The 18972-nt window shown below is 55.0% G+C and overlaps 7 protein-coding genes across 7 annotated transcripts; 4 read left to right on the top strand and 3 right to left on the bottom strand.

The window, feature by feature from the left end:
* Nucleotides 1-327: 327 nt before the first annotated feature.
* On the top strand, nucleotides 328-5087 carry POSPLADRAFT_1043779 (hypothetical protein; the record flags this gene model as incomplete). The annotated part of the gene is made up of 7 exons (XM_024478385.1): nucleotides 328-1032; nucleotides 1162-1165; nucleotides 1277-1398; nucleotides 1419-1490; nucleotides 1682-1736; nucleotides 1983-4980; nucleotides 5003-5087. The coding sequence occupies 7 exons, from the start codon at nucleotides 328-330 to the stop codon at nucleotides 5085-5087; spliced, it is 4041 nt and encodes a 1346-aa protein (XP_024343122.1).
* A 504-nt stretch (nucleotides 5088-5591) lies between these two features.
* POSPLADRAFT_1072973 (hypothetical protein) lies at nucleotides 5592-7089 on the bottom strand (the record flags this gene model as incomplete). The annotated part of the gene is made up of 10 exons (XM_024482562.1): nucleotides 5592-5819; nucleotides 5874-5928; nucleotides 5980-6161; nucleotides 6225-6305; nucleotides 6358-6453; nucleotides 6510-6652; nucleotides 6709-6770; nucleotides 6832-6905; nucleotides 6986-7019; nucleotides 7076-7089. 10 exons carry the CDS (start codon nucleotides 7087-7089, stop codon nucleotides 5766-5768), a joined length of 795 nt encoding a protein of 264 aa, XP_024343121.1. The 3' UTR covers nucleotides 5592-5765.
* A 1511-nt stretch (nucleotides 7090-8600) lies between these two features.
* Nucleotides 8601-12653, top strand: POSPLADRAFT_1064701 (hypothetical protein; the record flags this gene model as incomplete). The annotated part of the gene is made up of 5 exons (XM_024481839.1): nucleotides 8601-8651; nucleotides 8703-8760; nucleotides 8980-9896; nucleotides 9930-10536; nucleotides 10599-12653. The coding sequence occupies 5 exons, from the start codon at nucleotides 8601-8603 to the stop codon at nucleotides 12383-12385; spliced, it is 3420 nt and encodes a 1139-aa protein (XP_024343120.1). The 3' UTR covers nucleotides 12386-12653.
* A 54-nt stretch (nucleotides 12654-12707) lies between these two features.
* Nucleotides 12708-13535, bottom strand: POSPLADRAFT_1177769 (hypothetical protein). The gene is made up of 4 exons (XM_024488536.1): nucleotides 13478-13535; nucleotides 13358-13418; nucleotides 13058-13300; nucleotides 12708-13004 (listed from the first exon to the last, which is right to left on the bottom strand). The coding sequence occupies exons 1-4, from the start codon at nucleotides 13505-13507 to the stop codon at nucleotides 12892-12894; spliced, it is 447 nt and encodes a 148-aa protein (XP_024343119.1). The 5' UTR covers nucleotides 13508-13535; the 3' UTR covers nucleotides 12708-12891.
* A 237-nt stretch (nucleotides 13536-13772) lies between these two features.
* On the top strand, nucleotides 13773-15568 carry POSPLADRAFT_1038579 (hypothetical protein). The gene is made up of 10 exons (XM_024477404.1): nucleotides 13773-13884; nucleotides 13949-13974; nucleotides 14050-14216; nucleotides 14270-14333; nucleotides 14389-14619; nucleotides 14669-14784; nucleotides 14839-14917; nucleotides 14969-15068; nucleotides 15123-15284; nucleotides 15358-15568. Exons 1-10 carry the CDS (start codon nucleotides 13811-13813, stop codon nucleotides 15362-15364), a joined length of 1026 nt encoding a protein of 341 aa, XP_024343118.1. The 5' UTR covers nucleotides 13773-13810; the 3' UTR covers nucleotides 15365-15568.
* A 208-nt stretch (nucleotides 15569-15776) lies between these two features.
* POSPLADRAFT_1131535 (hypothetical protein) lies at nucleotides 15777-17917 on the top strand (the record flags this gene model as incomplete). The annotated part of the gene is made up of 7 exons (XM_024484098.1): nucleotides 15777-15935; nucleotides 16049-16305; nucleotides 16365-16428; nucleotides 16490-16574; nucleotides 16625-16975; nucleotides 17054-17304; nucleotides 17366-17917. The coding sequence occupies 7 exons, from the start codon at nucleotides 15777-15779 to the stop codon at nucleotides 17915-17917; spliced, it is 1719 nt and encodes a 572-aa protein (XP_024343117.1).
* Nucleotides 17918-18075: 158 nt separating this feature from the next.
* Nucleotides 18076-18666, bottom strand: POSPLADRAFT_1052976 (hypothetical protein; the record flags this gene model as incomplete). The annotated part of the gene is made up of 5 exons (XM_024480329.1): nucleotides 18076-18132; nucleotides 18178-18201; nucleotides 18255-18449; nucleotides 18483-18574; nucleotides 18627-18666. The coding sequence occupies 5 exons, from the start codon at nucleotides 18664-18666 to the stop codon at nucleotides 18076-18078; spliced, it is 408 nt and encodes a 135-aa protein (XP_024343116.1).
* Between the last annotated feature and the right edge of the window lie 306 nt (nucleotides 18667-18972).

Here is an 18972-nt window from a genome sequence, read left to right as displayed (position 1 = left end):
CACTGACATATGCTGCCCCAGTGATATCCCATCGCCTGCCCGCGGCTCGTAGTCACGCACCAGAACAACCCATGTCCACCCGAACGCCCGTCTCCCGACACCCCTCACCAAGTACGTTGCTCAGAAGTCTGCATTTCTGAACTCTCCGGACTGTCGGCTGGATGTACATCTGCTGCGGCCCCGTACCGGGACATCACCCCTGTCTACTGCTACCGCGCGCGTCCGCCCATCCTTGTGCTTGCAGCGGCGCTTCGTGCTACTTGTGGCGTATTTAAGAGATGGATTGCGGTCGTATGTCGTCTTCAGCCTCTCTCTGACATATCACCCATGGCGGCCCTCGGTCCAGCTCTCCCACCCCTTCCCGTCGATATTTTGCGCAATGTTCTCAGTTATCTGGACAAACGAAAATATATCAACGCCGCAATGCTCGTACACCCCACATGGTACTCCCTCGCAGAGGCGATGCAATATCATGATCTTGTCCTTTCCGCCAGGGCGCTGAGTGGAGAGTTCAGCCCACCGTCTCTCCGGTGCTTACAGACAATACAAAGCTGCAATCCGGCCGCGAGAGCCGTACACCATCTCACAGTTGCCGGAGTTACCAGCGGTTCCGACCGCGTGACACTCCTTGAGGCATTGGCCGGCACCACCGATCTACTGTCCCTCGATCTGCGGGAAAGTGCTCTCCAGGATGACCCGCTCCTACCAGGAGATCCTGTGTTTTCCCCATCGGGTGGATTCCTTCCGAATTTGACCGCCCTATGCACGAACGACGCCAGGCTTGTCAGCAGCCTAGCAGCAGGGCGGCCCTTGTTCTCGGTCGCCATTCTGCGGCGTCTAGATATGCAGAATTACACATCGATTGTAAACTCGCTGCAACACTCTACCTCGAGAATATCGCAGCTGAGACTTCACCTCAACGTAGACAGCATGGTGTCTTCTATTGGCATCATCAAGTCGCTAGCTGAGATGTTCCCAGCCCTAGCAGTTCTTGCCCTTCAATTCGAGCTGCCCACTAACATCCCCCGCCCAGTGGCGTGGACCGATGTGGCGGTAAGGCATCATGTACGATTAACTTGGCGCATCTCATCACCTTCTGCAGGACGTCATAGGCGAAATGAGCCCATCGCTCTGCAACCTGTATTCCTTGGACATACTCAGTCTTGTGTGGGTGCCTGAGCCTCTCACCGAGGGCGGGAATCTTGAGTACGAGAGGAAAACGAGGGAGCTTAGGGATATTTTAGCATTCAATGTCCCTCATCTTCGCCACATCGAGATTCGCTGGCATGGCTGGACGAAGACGAGAGGGGCTTGGTCGCCCGTGGAGCGGCACGATCTGCTTCGGAACCCCGCGGTCTGGTACTACACAAGAACACGCCGCAAGTGCGAATTCTCGCGGTGAGTGCTGTTCCGCATAGTGTCATTGGCTGCTGAACGCGAAAGCAGGAATGCTATCAGCTGAAGAACTAGACGAGCTAGACGATAGCAAAGTGTATGGGTCTACGTAGCTGTGGACCGGTCCTTTTGGCAATGCTTCTAAATACCGTACACACAAGGCGGCATATAGTATTTGAATTCCGCGTTCAGTGTCTCCTGAGATTTGAAGTGGATACTATGTATAGCGCGAGCGACTATCGACTGAGCAGTACATATGAATGTCATATGTATGTACTCTTGCTAGATACAAGCTACCCTTATATACCTGCTAAAATGCACAGCCGCTTTGACCAAAGGCTGTAAGTAATGCTCGACGTTCTAACTTGTTATTGCACTTCTATCCAATCGATCGCGCTTGGTGATGGCGGCCATCGCCGAAGGGCGAGACACTGCGCATATATACCCGCCACCGACGGTATTTTCTGGCCCGGCTCCTTTCAAGATCGCCCCCTTCGCGCAAACCCAAAGTCCGAGACAAAATCGCAGGAGCATCGTAGCCAGTAATTTCAATCGGCAAGACTTGACTTCACACCGCCAGTAACCAGTGAGTCCTGGGATCATCACACCGGCAGTCTGTGATTGGACGTTGATCCCGCCCCTCGAGACCCAGCTTCATTTCGGACCGTATACACAATTCCCCAGACGAAGCGCAGCTCGATCTGCGCCATTCACCACGATGCTACTGAACGCTCAGAAGCAGCCTGGGACACCTTTGCACGTCCAGCCAGCGGCGGCTTCGCCGTCGCCAACAAGCCCCTTGTCTAATTTTATGTTCAACACTATAGGTCAAGAACCCGCTCTGCTCAAACGTATGAGCTCTGTGGAGGAGAGCTTACAGTATCCTCCGTCACCGTCATCCACGACTTCCGATCATCCCATACCAGATGCGGCATCCCTATCTAGACCGACACTGTACGAGCTTCTTGTGGGGAAGAATGCAGGAGGATCACTTCCCGTTGCAGCTGAAGCGACCACCGATTCCTCATCTAACTTTTTACCAACCGCTACCGAGACCATCACGCGGGTTAATCCTCTCGATGAGTCAGGATTCGTTTCCAATTTTGCGGCGAAGAATGGCCTTGGTGCTGGACCATCCGCTTCTTCGAGTAATCCTTCCGGCAGATCTATATACCCCTCAAGCTCCTCCATCGCTGGCGGCAATGCACCTGCGCCTTATGCGGCGTCGTCATCTCGGCATTCATCAATAGGGGCGTCTGTGACTCGCGCCGATTCCGTTCTTTCCTACATCGAGTCCCCCGTTTCACTTGATACCTCACACGCCGCAGTGTCTGCTCGCCCCGAGTCCAACGGAGACCGCCCCCGCGTTCCTTCGCAGCCCCACTCCAGCGCCACCCCATCTGCGTCTCCTTCAGATCTGGTCTTGATCATATCGCAAGTCGCCATCGAGCGCGCTGATTGGAATGAACTCAAAGCGATGACAGAACGCTTCCAGGAAGAACACGCTGAGTATATGCGCCGCAACGAGGAAGCTGTGCTTGCGCTTCAGCGCGAGAAGGAGCAGCTGACGAAGGTTCTTGCCACCGTTACGAGCGCCTTCGCGAAGCTGGACCCCCTGCGCGTCAAGCAGGAGAAGCGATTTGACGCAGAGCAGCAGAAGGCCGAACGCGCGTTCGCTCATCGCTTGAGCGAGGAGAAGAGGCGCGAGGAAGCTGCCGAGCTAGATCGTAGGGAAGTGGAGGCTGCAGAGTCTCGCAAACTCGCTGCTGAGAGGGCTCGCCAGCTTGAGCTGGAAGAAGCCGCGCGTCTCGCTCGTGAAGAGGAGGATAAACGTCGGGCCGCCGACGTAGAGAACAGGCGCAAGGCTGCTGAAGAGGCAAATCGCAAAGCTGATGCCGAAGAGGAGAGGCTTCAAGCTGCTGCTGCAGCCGCCGCCAAACGCGCGGAAGATGATCGCAGATCAGCTCAAGAAGCCGCAAAACGCGCTCAAGTCGAAGAGGCAGAGAGACGTCAACTTCTTGACGAGCAGCGCAAAACCGACAAACTCAAGCAGGAGCTTGCCATTGCCAAGGCCAAAGAGGAGTCACTAGCCGCTAGCGAGAAGGCTGCTAAAGATGCAGCTGACGCACGCCGTCTGGCTGAGTATGAAGCGCAGAAAGCTGCTGTGCAAGAGATGAAGCGCAAGGCCACCGAAGCCAACGCGTTCGCGGCACAAGAAGAGAAGAAGGCACGGCTGGCGAAGGAGGAGCTTCAAGCGAGACTAGAGAAGGAGCGGAAGGAGGCGCAGTCTCGCACCTTGGACGTGCCTGCTCCTAATGCGTTGAACGAAAGTCCTGCCGCCCAACCGACGACGCGTGGATCTACCTCGACCGTTCCGGCGATTCATCAGCCGTTCTCTAGTGGTGTTCGAGTACCTAGTGGTCTGCCGTCCATTCCCACTCCGCCGCCATCAATATCTCCTGAGACTCCTGAGAATGCGCGAGAGAACGCGCCTTTGATTTTCCAACCCATGCCCCCTCAGAAACCGACAGGTTCCTCTGGATCGATCCAGGCAGTCCCAGGAGTCGACAAGGCTAAAGCACAGCGGTCCAAATCCCAAGCCCAGAAGAATCGTAGTGCGCACGCCTCGGATATTCAGAAGGCGCCGATTCAAGCCGCGCTGAGTCAGATCAAGCCTGAGCCGCAGACTCCCAGATGTGTTTCTGACATCTCCGTGAAGCCCGAGAGTTTCACGCCGATTCTTCCTAAGACCCTGAAGATGGCAGATAAGCTAGGGTGGTCTAATGGACAGACTGATGACGCCGAGCCACTCATGATCAAACGGGAGGAATCTGTTGAACTCCCGATGTCTCAGAGTAGCGCATTTCCTGTGCCTTCGCAACGGAGCACAATCGGCGGCGATGACGCCCGTGTGCCTGCACAGGGCCAGTCAGTACCCCCACCCCCTGCCACAAGGAAGGGGAGGAAGCAAGCGGCGCTCCAGTCCGCAGTCGTACCTCGGCCTGGCTCCAATATCGCTTTAGCTGCAAGCCCGTCTTATGAGCAGGCAGACGCTTCGCGCATCGGCCCTTCCGACGGTCCTCAACTACTTCAGCGTGTGCCTAGGGATCAAGCTGAGAGTCACACAACCCATATTGATCCAATGACAAATGTGGGTCCTTGGACAAGTGCCCCGAGGACGTCAGAGGAGGATGAGCTGCGGGACTATGCACGAACTCCTCCTATCGATGATCTTCCGGGGCGGCCTGCTTACGATCATTATTCTCCTACTCCGCCTCCATATGCAGCGCCGGCGAGGCGGGAGTATGATTATTATTCGCCCACCCCTAACAGGCCAATGCGCAGTCGGGAGAAATCCCCGGCGCCTGGTCGCAAGCGGGTGCGAGACTACGATTCGGCCTTAGGATCAAACGAGGAGCCCTTGGTGCGTCGAGCTAGATTTTCACCACCGCGCGACTACCCGGAGTACGGTGGGACAACCCCACCGCGTGGGCGCTCGCCCATACCTCCGTACCAGCGGACATACAACGTCAGGACGCCATCGCCTGATGTGGACCAGTATCGAAACGACCCGTACCGCCGTGGGTACGCTGAGCCCATACCCCAGGTCCATTCCCATTATCAAGACCGACGCACCGCTCATGCCTATCCAAATGCTTACGACCGACACCAGGAGTCTTTTCCTCCAGTAGATTATCCCGACGATCGCCGCCGCGTTGTATCCGGCCCACCGGCGACTACCGAAGCCGCACGTCATCCTGTCCACCGGAATCGCGAACAAGCGACCCAGAATACCCCAGGTACCCAACGTACCGCAGATGATGGGCAGCAATCAACGTTGTTGTGGCGAATCAGCGACGCCCCCCAATCGCGCGGTGGTGCACCCGCTCGGGGTAACCGAAATGCCAACGCTAGCAAGGGTACGACGCAACGTGGTCGTGGTGCTGCATCCTCGGGAAGGGCGCGAGGTGGCAATGCGTCTTCCCGGGGTGGATCCAGGCAACAGCGGTCTTTAGTAGACCGCCTTGGCAACGGACTCGATCTTGGAGCCCGTTTGTCGTAGAAAGAACAAATCTGTACATCATTTCGACGTACACCTACTCAGTTTGCCGACCTCCGCTTTCGTCGGCTTGTTCAGCATTGCTCTTGCAAGCTGCAACCATTCAGCCTATGTCGTCGTTCATGCTTCGCTTGTGAGTCCATCAGCATGCTTTCGAGAAAGCCGCTGCTTATATACCATCAATCAATGTCGTAAACTATCCGTCGAATTCCAAATGGCGCATTCCGCATATCGTACGTCCTGAGAGAAAGCTGAGAACTCCACGAAAGAGTAGAACTACACAGCTTGTTATACAAGCATCTAGACTCGTTTAACTGGCTCCGCAGATTGTTAGCTCCCTCATCTCTTGGAGAACGCCCTCGACCTGATGAAATAATTTGTAAACAGCGCTCGCGATGCGCCAGTAAAGGGTACGTACTTGTGCATCCAGCTGGCCGGCTGCGTAGTCGTCTCGTACATTGTCCGCAAAGTACCTATTCGAACGGTTATCAGAGCACCATGAGCCAAGCCACAAGGCATCGAACCTCTGAACACCACTAAGTTTCTCGTATCCTTCCTCCGCGAATTTGCATTGCATGCGGATCATCGCTTCGAAACTCGGGTCAAAAAAGGGCACTCGGAGGTCGAGCAGCTGGGGAAGTTCCGCAATGAGCTGCTCGTTCAGCATGTCGAACACCTCCTTTGTGTCGTCAAATTCCTGCTGAGCCTGTCCAGGTGATGGCGGTCAGCGAGGGCTGACTACTGACTTAGATAGCCATTTTGTGCGTACCCTTGGCAGCTTTGTCGGGTCCTCGCTGGGCTTCGCAATGAGTTTGTTCATCTTGCTCCTGGCAGAGTCGTAGTCCAGTAGCTACGAAATTGCAATGGGTCCAATGTCCCACGATACAGCAGTGATGTCATACCTTCTTGTTCCGCTTGGAAATATGCTCGTTGACAACGGGGAAGTATGCACACATCTTGCCCAAGGGTTCCATGACAGTTGTACGGTAGGGCGCGTCCTACACCACCCGGGATGAGCCAAACCAAATTAGGGCCAAAGGCGCAGTTCAATTACCATTTCTCGTCCGAGACCAGAATCAAGGTCGTCTACCGCACGCTTGTATGCATGGGCTGCCATCGCACCTTCAGACGTCTTGTCGGCCGCGTCGTAGAAGACACCGATTGTGTCCGCGAGGCGGCCCTGCGCCGAAGTCATCGCTGCGCAGTCATACGTCAAGTCGACAGCCACATCGTACGAGGGACACCGCACGTACCCCGCATGGCATCCAGATATCCCTTCGCATCCTTCTGCAGCTGCTGGCACTCCTTCTCATACCTGAGAACAAGGCTTAGAAAGGGGTACTAGGAATAGGGTGATCTCATGGGCTACGACGCACGTCTTGTATTTCGCCTCCTCTTCGGCGAAGTCTCTGTCGACTGTTCGTTCAATCTGGCCCGTCTTCTGCAGGAGCTGTGGGTGAGAGTAGTATAAGAATTATGCAGAATAGAAGAGGCGATATAGTCGGGTCCGATGCGAAGATGTGAACGCACAGTGGTTCCCGCTCGGTTCACGGACTTCTTGAATCTGTATGGAGCATAGAGTTGAAAGGGGAATGTATGCACGGATGAGGGGAATCGTACCCTGCCCAGCTCATGTTGCGCTTCAGAAAAGCAATACAAGTAGTGTGTGTCAGAACAGGTAATGTAAAGAGACCGTCACAATGTGGCCAGTAGCAAGGAGCCTCTCAGAGTCAATGCGGCTTATACCCTAACGTCACGTGACTGTACATTCCGGAGTCGAGTACACAACAAACACAAGTAATTTCATTACAATGCTATCAATTAAGGTCACGTAACGCTGGCTATAGAGACCATAGCTATAGCGAAAGATCGCATCACGAGAGTGCTCTCTACGCTGACGATGGCAAAAAGGTCAGACATGATACCCAGATCCGATCTCTCAGCCGGAGTCGAAGACAAAGGTCTGCGGTCAGTATTCGTGGGCATCGACATGTCGACCGAAATTAATTCGAACTCCTACGCTCCTACGTTGATACATAGGCTCAAATCACGACCGTTTGAATATATCGTACAGCTTAGAGGTCACAGCAGCCGCTAGGCGCTAAGTGGCAAGCATGACTGGAACGAACGAAACGAGCTATTGTGAGATACACCCAAGGACATTTGTGGATTTCTACGGTATATGCCCTGGTGAGATCAGCAACATATATCGAATAGTGCATGCTTTGGAAGAGCTAACAGATCATGGGCACGCAGAGAGTGGTTCTCGCCACCGCGATCAACTGTGAAACCGATATACGATCCGCTGGCAACTGCATAGAGCGTACTGTGCCACATACAGCAACTGGCACGCGACGCGCGGCGGATTCTCGGCTGCAACATTGTAAATGACTGCTCCTGCCTTTACTGGATGCAGGTTCTTTTGTGCGGATGCCACAATAATCAAAATGCGTCTCCAGACCGATACTATGCACGGAAAAGGATCGTTCTTTGTCGGCAAGCGTGTCTTTCCGTGAGGCGCTTTAACGGGCCGGTTTGCAGCGGTGCATGCTGGTGATCGTTACACAGCAGTGGGCATGACAGCGCCTGCGGGCTGTTGCGCAGACACGCGAGCGGGACGATGACACAGTCGGTGACGGGCTGGTTGTGATTTTGGCTGATGCGGCGAAGGGGAAGCAGAGGGAAACGCAGAGGAACATGCGGAGACGCCTGCGAGATAGGCGTTTGAGATTGGCGACAGCCACCCAGCCGGGAACTTGCCAACTGCCATATCGGGCACAAGGGCGGGCCCACGTGCCTGCCGTCGCTCATACGCCTGCAGCCATTGTTCTCTTCTCATGTTTTCTTTCGCCCTCTGCGTCCCACCTCCACATCCTCCATCTGTCGCCGCCGCCCTCCATGTTTCATTTTGAACGCGACTCTCAGCCGTCCACGTCCATCTCGTCCCAGAAACCCTTCGCATCTATCGCCTACCGCCGCGACAGCGTACCCCAGATCAGCACCTACCCCGAGCCCTCCGCGTCGCTCATACTCAATTTTTCAAATATGCACCGGGCACCCCTCGCACCTCTAGACCCACAGGCAACCCACAATCTACCTAATGCCGTTGACAATCAAATGTCTATTCCCTCGTCATCACCACTCCATGGTTACGCTCCATTTGACACAGCACAGGGTCGCGACCGCCAGCACTCTGGTGATCTCCTGCGCTATAACCTAGGTCGTCCAACTATACCGGTGCGTGCAGCCTCTGATAGCACCGAGGGAGGCCTTGGCTCGGCTAGACGGAGATCAATCCCAAACCAGTGCGTGGTTGATTGCCCTCTTCTCATAGTCGTACTTGCCAATCTTTCCTCCGGCATATATCAGCGTTACGAGCACCGCGCGTTCCTCGCTCTTAAACGGTCGCCCTTTATCCCGGCGCCCTAGTCATACCGCCTCGTCCTCCGTATACTCTAGTAGGCGACCCTCTCTTCCGACGATCCTCTTACAGCCGTCCTCGTCCACGACATCTCCCTCTACAGCTGGTGGGTACCCCGCCGCTGACTCCCATGCTGACACAAATACCGGCATTGGTGCCGAAGACCTTTATTCCAACCTCTCTTCCTATACATTCGGTTCTGCACGCCCTAGTCGCACGGAATTTCTGGAAATGATCAGCCCCTTTTCGGCTCCTGGTCCTAGTAGCTCGGACCCCACTCCCCGTCCTTCAGTCTCGGGTCCGAGCTCAGATGGCAGTGCCCCACCCACGCGGCATACCAACCGATCACGAACGCCCCGTACCCGTCCTAGAGATATCGAGGATGACGGCTCGACAGCAGATCGAGAAGACGACGGCGACGAAGAGGGCCATATGCGCACCAAAATGCGCGCTATGAATGATGGCACACGCAGACCATCACTGCCGATGATCTCTTACCCTTCAGAGAGGTCTCAGTCGCCTCCAATTTCTCCTACGACTTCTCGTTCACGACCACATCCTCAGCGCAAATCCGACAGTCCAGGTGAGCGACATTCGTCCTCAGAGGCAGAGTCAGAATCCGGCACGAGCTACGTCGACGGCGATGAAGGAGACGCAGATATTGGAGATTTCGACACTGACATTGAGCTTGATTTTCATCATAACTCCGTCGCTCCTGCTACGCATGATGTTGATATGTCCGACGCGGTGTTGCAACATACATTTAGGGGAGGCTATGGTCAGTACGTGTACAAGTCCGGCTCACATTCAAACGATGGAGGTCAGGGCGATGACCACGGCGATGACGGTCATGATGGCCGAAAAGTCGCGTCGCGTATCCTCGTTACAGATGCAGATCTAGCGGCGCATGCGATCGAAAGCTCGCAAGTACGAAGAGGTAGCCTCCCTTGGAATATTACCGAGGATCCTGCTGCTGGTAGTTCTGGCATAGGGAGAGGTCGCGAAGACAGCTTGGCGACCGTGACCGCTATGCAGGTGAGCTATGATGTGCAGAGCCAGTCTGCTGGCCTCGCAGACATGTCAAACGTGCCGGCGATCAACCCTTCCGAGAACGGAACGGGTGGCACGAGCGTCCAGCCTCCTCCACGCGACCTGTTCTCTACGGCAGCTGTCGACCTTGGTGCGGGGGTGCCAGCGCAGAGCGATTCGAATGCACTTGCGGACTTCGATCTCGGCTACATTTTGGGGGGCACAGCCGAACGTGACCGCCGCAAGTCGTGGCAATCTACCGCTCCGTCATGGATGCAGGTGCCGCCGCACACCTCATCCGATCCGCAAGCAGCCGGTTTCGAGAACTTTGAGTTCCCTGGCTGGGGCGCTCCGGTCACAGGTCCTGGCGGGCGGAGACCGAGCACCATCACCGTCGGCAGTTTTGAGGATGCCTTCACGCGCCATGTTCAGCGGTTCGATCCAGTATCCAATGAGCGAGCAGTGGAGTGGAGCTTCAAGCGCGAGACTGTGGATGGGCTAGGCCCGGACATCCCAATCAACGCTCGGTGGGTGTTGACAGCGAGTTCGCGCGCCTTGGCACCTGGCCAGCAGGAACTATGGCGACATGCACACGTCGGTCGCTTCAAGATAGAAAAACTGCTCTTACGACGTGAGTGCGACATGGTATTTCCTGTTTGTCGTGCGGAAGCTCATTTGTCTGGAATGATGCAGTGGATGACCCCAATAAGCCGCCTTCACAACGTATTAACGTCCGGCACATTCCAGATCCGTACTCGAGAGGCAACACTCTTGGTGGGCCAGTGTCAGTAGTGCACAAGCACTCGCGCGCCATTGCGTTCTCGCTCTTCCGAAAGCACAACCTCTTCAACCGCTCGCGATCTGGAGCAACGTCCATGCCGACAAGCGGCAGTATCCTGCTTGCCACGCGGAGGATCCAGGAGCAATACACGAGCACACGATCGACCAACCAGCTGAAGTCACATGGCCTGCTGAAGGATGGCAAACCACGCAGTCGTGAAACCAGCGGCCAGAGCACCACTCTGAACGGCAGTGGGTTATCATCCCGTGAACGTAGTCATTCAAGGGACGCGCGGGACAAGCAAAAGGCAAAGGGCAAAGGCAAGGAATACACCACAGGCACATCCAGCCAAACAGCGAGCGCTGGCAGCGTCACCAGCCGGACCGCTGGCAGCGAGGATGAGTCTGTCGTCTTTGCTAGGCCGCATAGTACTTCGACTGCTTCCGGAGGCCGCTCAGTTCCTGTCTCGCCGACCGTCGTCGAGTCTCAGTTTGCCTATTCAACGGCATCGGCGTCAGAAAGAGCGCTCACACTTCGATCGGCGGGCGATGGTCCGTCAACGTCGAAATACGGCTCCCCTCCTTCTACCGCCTCATCAGATCGTGCATCAGCTCGTGCGGATTCTATGATCATCGACGAAGATGACGAGCAGGTTTTGCCGCGTACCTCGCATGCAGAGGCCTTCGCGACGCTCGATCAGAACAGCATCGAGTATCTCCGCGGGAGGTCAGAGCTGATCGTTCCCGACCATGACGGGACACATGCGCGGAGTATTACGGAACGGTTGCGGCGGAGGCTACTTGGGCAGAATCCTGTCAAGGCCATCTCCCGACCTCCAGCGGGCCCGCCAGTGGCTGCATTGGAGGGGCATTACACGCCGCCATGGATGACAATGGCGCCCCGGTCTCGCGTTGAGGAGCGCGATCGTGTCATTCAAAATCTAAACGAGTCCTTTAAGGATGTCGGCTTGCTACCCTCGTTCCGGACGAAAGGCAGTGGGAAGCCCAGACGCCGCAATACCGACACGGTCAACATCTTCTCGCACGTCCCCGACGACTCGCTGTACATGCTCCTCCCGCTGTGGCCCGGTGACACTAACGCGCAGTCTAAGAACGCTGTTGATGACACCAACGTGTATTCTGTACCTCTCGAGGAGCGACAGTACCTCCTCGTGTACTACGTACCCCTGGCCGAGCGCCGCGACAACAAGAAGGACGGGAACAAAAAGCGTTCGCGGTCGAACTCACGCGCGGGTTCGTCCGTATCTACCGACAAATCCAAGCTGATCCAGCTCTCGTCCTTCTCCGTCTGCGCGCGGCTGATCTCCTACCACGACCTGCTCGGCACCGGCGTCCGGCTCCCACTGGACGGGCTGTCTATCACCGGTCCCATGGCGGAGGCTATGGACACGCTCCCGTCGGCCGCTGTGCGCGAGTCACGTTTGGAAACGCCATGCGCTATCATTGGCATCTGTTACGGCCTCGAGAAAGGGATCGAATTCCTCCCGGACGGTCTAGCGAAAGTCGGGCTCGCTGTCGTGCTGCCCTCCGAAAACCCTGTTGTCTCGAAATCTGTTGAGGCGGAGGCAGAAGAGCTTAACTATGAAATGACACCAATCGGGCGCGCGGCCGTTGAAATGGCGTGGCTGGGCTGCCTGGCGATGACCAAGTTCGGACCCGAGCCGCAGTTGTCGAAGTGAATGACTCCACCACGCCTCGGCTAGTCACGATTACGACAGGGTGAAGACTTATGAATGTATTATGACCCAATATCTCTTCGTGTTTCTATAGTCCAATTACCTTTACCTAGCGTCGCACGTCTCCGTCCCATACAACTTGAGCTGTCTCATCACTCAATACCCTTGACATCTGTATTCATTGTTTACCGTCTCAACTATTGCCCTAGTGCCATGGCTTGGATAGAACCTGTATATGTATTTACTTTAAAATGATATATCTCGCTTGCGCATACCTAGCAGACCTGGACGGGGTCATTCTTGGAACGATCGAGTGCCACATAGATATGCATGCGTGATGTACTAATCCATTACAACCGGGGAGGGAAGATCTAATACATAACACAACGAGCGTATGATTTACTAATACAGTGGGCACAGATGTCTATATGAGATCCTACAATAGCAGCCATAGATCATGCGAGCATGCCCACGCAACATTGTGAATGGCACAAGGAAACGATATACACTCATCCACAGAAGCCGTCGTCCATCACCGCGCCGCAGCGTTCGCATGTCGTCCTGCGGTCCAAGAGACAGCAGCCGATACCCCAGGGAAACCAAAAGACAGCCGCGAGTATACCTGAAGCAGCAGTCAGCGCATGAATTAGCTGCGGCTGCGGATTGCCTACTCACCAAGTACACCGTAATGTGTGCGAGGTACGTGTCCTCCTTGTTGCAGACAAATCATCTGTGGGTGGTCTGGGGGCAGCAGAGACACAATCTGCTCTTGCGTGATCGGGTTGACATAATTATACACTGTGGTGGCAGGCATAGAGGGGACCTGCGGTGAGGGACCCTGTGCGGGCGTACCCTCGGGTAGTGGGACCTTGACGCTGTCGGCGGTGCTGGTGCCATTGGTGACAAAGGGGCCCGACGCTGCACATCCGGTTGAGTCAGCACGAGTATCTTTCTGAGATGGACTTTGAGGCTCACAGGTAATGTCCTTCATAGCCGCGTCGTAAGAGGGCGGTGCCTGCATGTCTTGGTTCGGAGTCTGCGTTGAAAATGAGTTCATGAGTGCAGTCCAGCGGTACTTTGCGACTTTGAGCTCACCATCTTTGTGGTGTTGGGGTCAATGATCATGGTGGACGTGTCAAGCGGTGTGGGGTGTATAAGTAGTGGCGGGTGGAGAGGGCGGTTCCCGTGTGTCGGATACTGCGGGCTCGGACTCGGAGCTGCGGGCACAGCACACTATTTGGGCGGAAGCGCCCAGCATGCTCCTGCGAGGTACACGTGATATTCAAATTCGTATCTGATCGGGCCACGTGCTCGGAGATTTTCTTTTTCGTCAAGTTGGCCTTCTGCGCCGTCCCTGCAGTCCAGGCGCCATTCCTTGCTTTCCCCTACCCTCCCTCTCACTTTTCAAAAACTAGTTCTGCTTGCACGATGGATAGCGCAGGACCATCCTCCTCTACTCCGATGCCTGATGTCTCGGCGGATAACATGACATCTAGAGACTAGTGCGTTCACTCTTCACCATTGTAGCCACTCGGCCGTAGCATATTGATCGTTTCGCTTCACCAGCTATGCCGACTCTTATGCTCACTTTGGTGTGTTTCGGCTTCCCTACGCCGCACAAGGGTTGCAGCGTGCTAACCCTACCTCAATTCCTCTCCATTCATCAGGTATTCACGAGGAGATGTTGAAAGACACTGTACGAACCGGCTCGTACCGCAACGCGATCATCAACAACCCCCACCTATTCAAGGGCAAGACAGTGCTCGATGTCGGCTGCGGAACAGGCATTCTGAGCATGTTTGCCGCGAAGGCTGGTGCTCAGCACGTCGTCGGCGTATGCACTTCTTCTATGAGCCGAGTGGCATCGTCTAAATTCGTATTGCATAGATTGACATGTCCAACATCATTGATCAAGCGGAAAAAATCGTCGAAGCCAACGGCTTCAAGGACAGTACGTATTTGCGTTCCACGCCTTGCGGCATACACGCAAACGACGCATTCCGCAGCCATCACCCTTGTCAAGGGGAAACTTGAAGACGTACCGCTCCCGATTGAACAGTTTGACATCATCATCTCTGAGTGGATGGGCTACTTCCTTCTATACGAGTCCATGCTGGACACCGTGCTGCTCGCACGCGACCGCTACTTGAAGCCCGGAGGTCTGATCTTCCCAGACAATGCGACCCTCTACCTTGCTGCAATCGAGGACTCCGAGTACAAGGAGGAAAAAATCAACTGTGCGCTCTTTCATGTCCTTTGGAACGCGTAAACTGACAGTTGCACCAGTCTGGGACAACGTGTACGGGTTTGACTATTCGTGCATCAAGGATATTGCTCTCCGCGAGCCACTGGTTGATACTGTCGACTTGAAGGCCGTCGTGACAGACCCTTGTATGATCAAGGTATGCCTATCGTCCCTGAAATCTGGTTTAGACTCAACTCACACGACTGCGCAGCATATTGATCTTCGCACCGCCAAGAAGGAGGATCTGACCTTCACTGCGCCATTCGCTCTTAAGGGCACCCGAAATGACTGTATGTGGGCCCGAGTCCTTCGCCTTTATTCATCTTGATAAATATCAACAGACGTCCATGCATTCCTTGCATGGTTCGACATTGCATTCGAGTGCACTCACACAAAAGTCAAATTCTCGACAGGTCCTCATGCCAAGTATACCCATTGGAAGTGAGTTTTGCGTGTCTCGCTTGTAGTTGTTCACCGTTCTCATCGATCTCCTAGACAAACTGTTTTCTACACACCTGATACCATCACAGTGTCTGAAGAACAGCAGATCAAGGGGCGGCTGTCCTGTGCACCCAACGCAAGAAACCCCCGCGACCTCGACATCATAATCGCTTACCAGTCGGAAGGCGAGCCTGAGGCTGAGATACACTACAAAATGTGCGTCTTTCCTTCCATTCGTCCACTTTTTTAGCCCAGATTCTGCATCAATGGAACGCTGACCGGTTGTCAGGTCCTAATTCATATACAATACCCAATCTGTATCGATTCTGCATTAATTTTGCTGTCTCTATCCACGCAATGCAGGTATTAGAATGATGTATTACGACACTGGGCCGCGGTCGGCTGTACCGCATTGCTCTACTCATATCTGTGCGCGATATGCAATAGATATGGATGTATGCTATGCTTTGGTGGACTTCAAGAGATTGATGTTGTATAACCCTTGCTGTGGTTGCGCGCATCTAGGGGTATATTCGGCGATGCTATCTGAGTTGTGCATAAGATACCGTGAGGACGCGTAGGCTACATTGCTTAACCTTGCGCTAGTGGGAAGCGACGTTACTTGATAGAGACGGCAGTTGTCGTCGATGCTTCGGATGATGATCCCGCAAGCCATTGGGCGCACCTGAACCTTGAACTCGTACCACTATGCACCATGCCCTCACTCTCCTGAACCCAGCTCACCGACTCCTCAGCTGGACGCAGCGCCCCGGAACCTCATGCCTCCATACGTTGCCGGCGGATGTGCTGCTAGAGATCGCGTCCTATCTGAACACGTTGTCTGATATCCTGCATCTAGGCTTGACAGTGAGATCCCTTTGCGGTTAGTCCGGAGCCGCTGTATTAATGCGCTGCCACAATAGTCCTATAAGGTCTATCTCAAGGTCATTCCCGCTGTCTATGCATTCGTCGAGCTCCAGGGTCCTTCACAATGCGAGGCGACACTGGCAATGCTGCAGCGACGCCCGGATGTCGCGCGGCATGTCCGCAAGCTCGTGCTTCGCCCGGAAGATCAACTCACCGGCCGCAAGCAGCAGGTGCGAGCCTGGGACAACGCGGGCATGATCTCGCGGATGGTCAGCGATGCGGCGAAGTATCTGGATGCATTACAGGAGTTTGAATGGGATGGCGAGGACATGTTGCCCGACGACCGCATGTGGTCCGGTCTGCGATCGTGGTGAGTAGTATGTCGTGCAAGTACTGTGTAACAGCAACTTCATGCGATTTCCTCTGGAGCTGTCCATACTTGCAGCGCGTTGGGATGACGTTTGGGTGCTTCCTACCGCACCCAGGCAGCAATGTAAGTGCCTATATGCGCGTATTTGATGTCCCTTTCTCAACCGCAGTGCTTCAAATTTCAGCTTTTCAAGTTCAGCGACCTTGCAGGCTTCTCCCTGACCTTCAAAGACGGTTTCTACGCCCAGCAGCTCCATGTACCTTCGCGAGGTGAGTGCGCTCCGCTTCTGGGCGGCACGTCGGCTCACATCGAACTTCAGAGAGTGAACCAGTGTTTGCGCGTCTATGGGACATGCTCGTTCGTCGCTGCCCCAATCTCGAGACCCTGTCCATCGCGGGGACCTCTACGGAGCCATCGGATGCGGCGCGTCTTGGGACCGCGTATTGGCCCAAGTTACGTGTGCTGACCATTGGTGATGTGGTATTCGGACTCTCTGTGCCGCTGGATGCGCCGCCCGCACACCCTTTCCTCGGTTTCCTCGAACGCCATCCGACTCTGACGGGTTTGCACATACTGGGTCATCCACATGTCAACCCATTGGACTTAGCTGAACTCAGCGAAGACGCTCTCCCCCAGCTCACAGAGTTCAGCGGATCGTTGGACCACCTCCGTGCATTAATGACCCGGGGCCAGCCTAATGCTGGCAACGGAAACCCGAATCTCCAATGGAACGTGCCACAGGGACAAGATGAACCATCGTCTCCGCTCTCGAAGACGTTGCGACATATATGCCTACCGGATCCCATGCAGCTTCGGGAGCTGACTCCCCTGGCGATCTCGCGCGTGCTCCTAGATCTCCACGCGTTGACTTCCCTGAAAATGACGTTCACTCTACATAGCGGATATGACTGCAATGGTGTGTTTCGCACCGTCATTGCTTCCTGTCCCCAACTCTTGCATCTTGACTTGACGTGCACTTCGAGGCCGTCTTTCTACCTTGTAAGTTTTTCCGCACGGCACGCGTCTCGTAGTGGTATCTGATTCATCCCATGATCTGTAGGAGTCGTTTTCTCGATCCCTCAAGAAACTGGTCCGACTTCGCACATTGCGGCTGTCCATAGTTCAGTTTCCAGGCGAAGAGCCAATGCATGCGGGCGCCGCTCGCATTGCACTGGCCAATCCCCGGCTTACTCAATTCTTCCTCTCGTACATACCCCCGCATACCCCCGCTCTTCCTATCCCTCGCCCGTTGGAGACCGGCTCCTTCGAACTCATCTGTGACATCCACGGTATCCCCATTAACCTCTTCGTGTCGGAATGGCGCGTGACGCTCGCTGGTGGAGGCGGCGGCGGCATGATCTGGCGCGGCATGGTCAGTCTCGCCATGATCCTCGGCATCGGCGTCGGTACGGGGTGGCGCGCTGGTCCTACCGGTTGGACGCGGCGCTGGAAGTGCGAGTTGCGCCCTAGTGGCCACCCTGACGTACCGAGGAGCGGACTTGATCAGCTGATTGTCGAACGCAGCCCGGCCGGAGAAGAGGCACGGCTACTGCTCCTCTGCATGTGCCTACTCATCTTGGCAGCGTGGGGCGTTGTCTGGAGGGCGTCGTAAAGTTCTGGGAGTTGTACGTTATACCGAGAATACCCAGATCATAGACTGTAGCTCATTGCATGGTAATCATTCGTACCAGCCGATTGTAATAGATTGCATGTATACCAGCCACTTTTCACGGCCTGTAATAAGTGTATAGTGTTTATGACTGGATAGTGTTATAATACTTTCAGAGCATGGGGAGACGCGGTCTCGTCCGGGATGGAGAAGACAAACTGTTGATGAGCCCGAATAGCCGTCGCATAACCTCCCTGACTGACCACCCCATCGGAGTACTCGCCATTCTGTCGCAAATATCAGCCATATAGAATACAGTAGTCATAGAGAAGCAACATACGTGAGTTGGGATGCCGTTGACACAATAGTTTTCGTAGGCGCTCTTACACACACTGCAACTCATGCAGCTGCCGATGTGCGCGCCGACACCGACGGGGTCTCCTACTTTAATGTCTTTGACGTTGTCCCCGACGCGCGTTACCTTCCCTACAATCTCGTGGCCTAAGATGAGGGGGAGCTTGCTCTCTCCCCACCCCTGAGTGAGTGTATGCATGTCGGCGCCACATACACCACAGTGTGTGATGGTGATCTCAACGTCATCTGACTTGAAGGCCTTCGGTTTGAGCGATATGACCTCGAGGTTGCCCCACCTCTTAGAATCTGTGCGCATCGTTCCCAGAACGCGATTCGGTTCTACAGTTGAGAAGCGTACCTGTGAGAGCGTAGCCCTTGAATTCAACTAGAGTCGACATGGCGTGGCCTGAAGTGGTGGTAGTGGAAGAGAGAATGCGCTCGTTCCGATGCCTTCAACATCTTACACCGTCTACGCTGGCAGGACGACTTCGAGGATGACGTCGATGAATGTCGGACGTCGACGAAGATGACGCGCTGCCAGCCGCCAACCGAATCAGGAAGTATCCCTTCTTTCGGACATCAGCCACAACGCCACACTTGTGAAATCTAGATTGACTCAGCTCTTCTCGGCCTGGCTGACGCACGCTATGGATGAGCACACGTGTTGAGAACAATAGCTGCTCTTGCGGGGCCTTGTGCCTCTG

This window comes from Postia placenta, assembly GCF_002117355.1.
Source record: "Postia placenta MAD-698-R-SB12 unplaced genomic scaffold POSPLAscaffold_2, whole genome shotgun sequence".
Classification (NCBI taxonomy): Eukaryota; Fungi; Basidiomycota; class Agaricomycetes; order Polyporales; family Adustoporiaceae; genus Rhodonia; species Rhodonia placenta.
This window is presented reverse-complemented; position numbering and strand designations above follow the sequence as displayed.

Excerpts from the sequence above, each read along its gene's own strand:
- POSPLADRAFT_1177769 (XM_024488536.1), bottom strand. The coding sequence starts at position 13,507 with ATGATCATTGACCCCAACACCACAAAGATG. Across the intron at positions 13,419-13,477 it reads ACCCCAACACCACAAAGATG|ACTCCGAACCAAGACATGCA; the intron begins GTGAGCTCAAAG and ends TTTTCAACGCAG. Across the intron at positions 13,301-13,357 it reads GGCTATGAAGGACATTACCT|CGTCGGGCCCCTTTGTCACC; the intron begins GTGAGCCTCAAA and ends CCGGATGTGCAG.
- POSPLADRAFT_1038579 (XM_024477404.1), top strand. The coding sequence starts at position 13,811 with ATGGATAGCGCAGGACCATCCTCCTCTACTCCGATGCCTGATGTCTCG. Across the intron at positions 14,334-14,388 it reads AGCCAACGGCTTCAAGGACA|CCATCACCCTTGTCAAGGGG; the intron begins GTACGTATTTGC and ends CGCATTCCGCAG. Across the intron at positions 15,069-15,122 it reads GCCAAGTATACCCATTGGAA|ACAAACTGTTTTCTACACAC; the intron begins GTGAGTTTTGCG and ends TCGATCTCCTAG.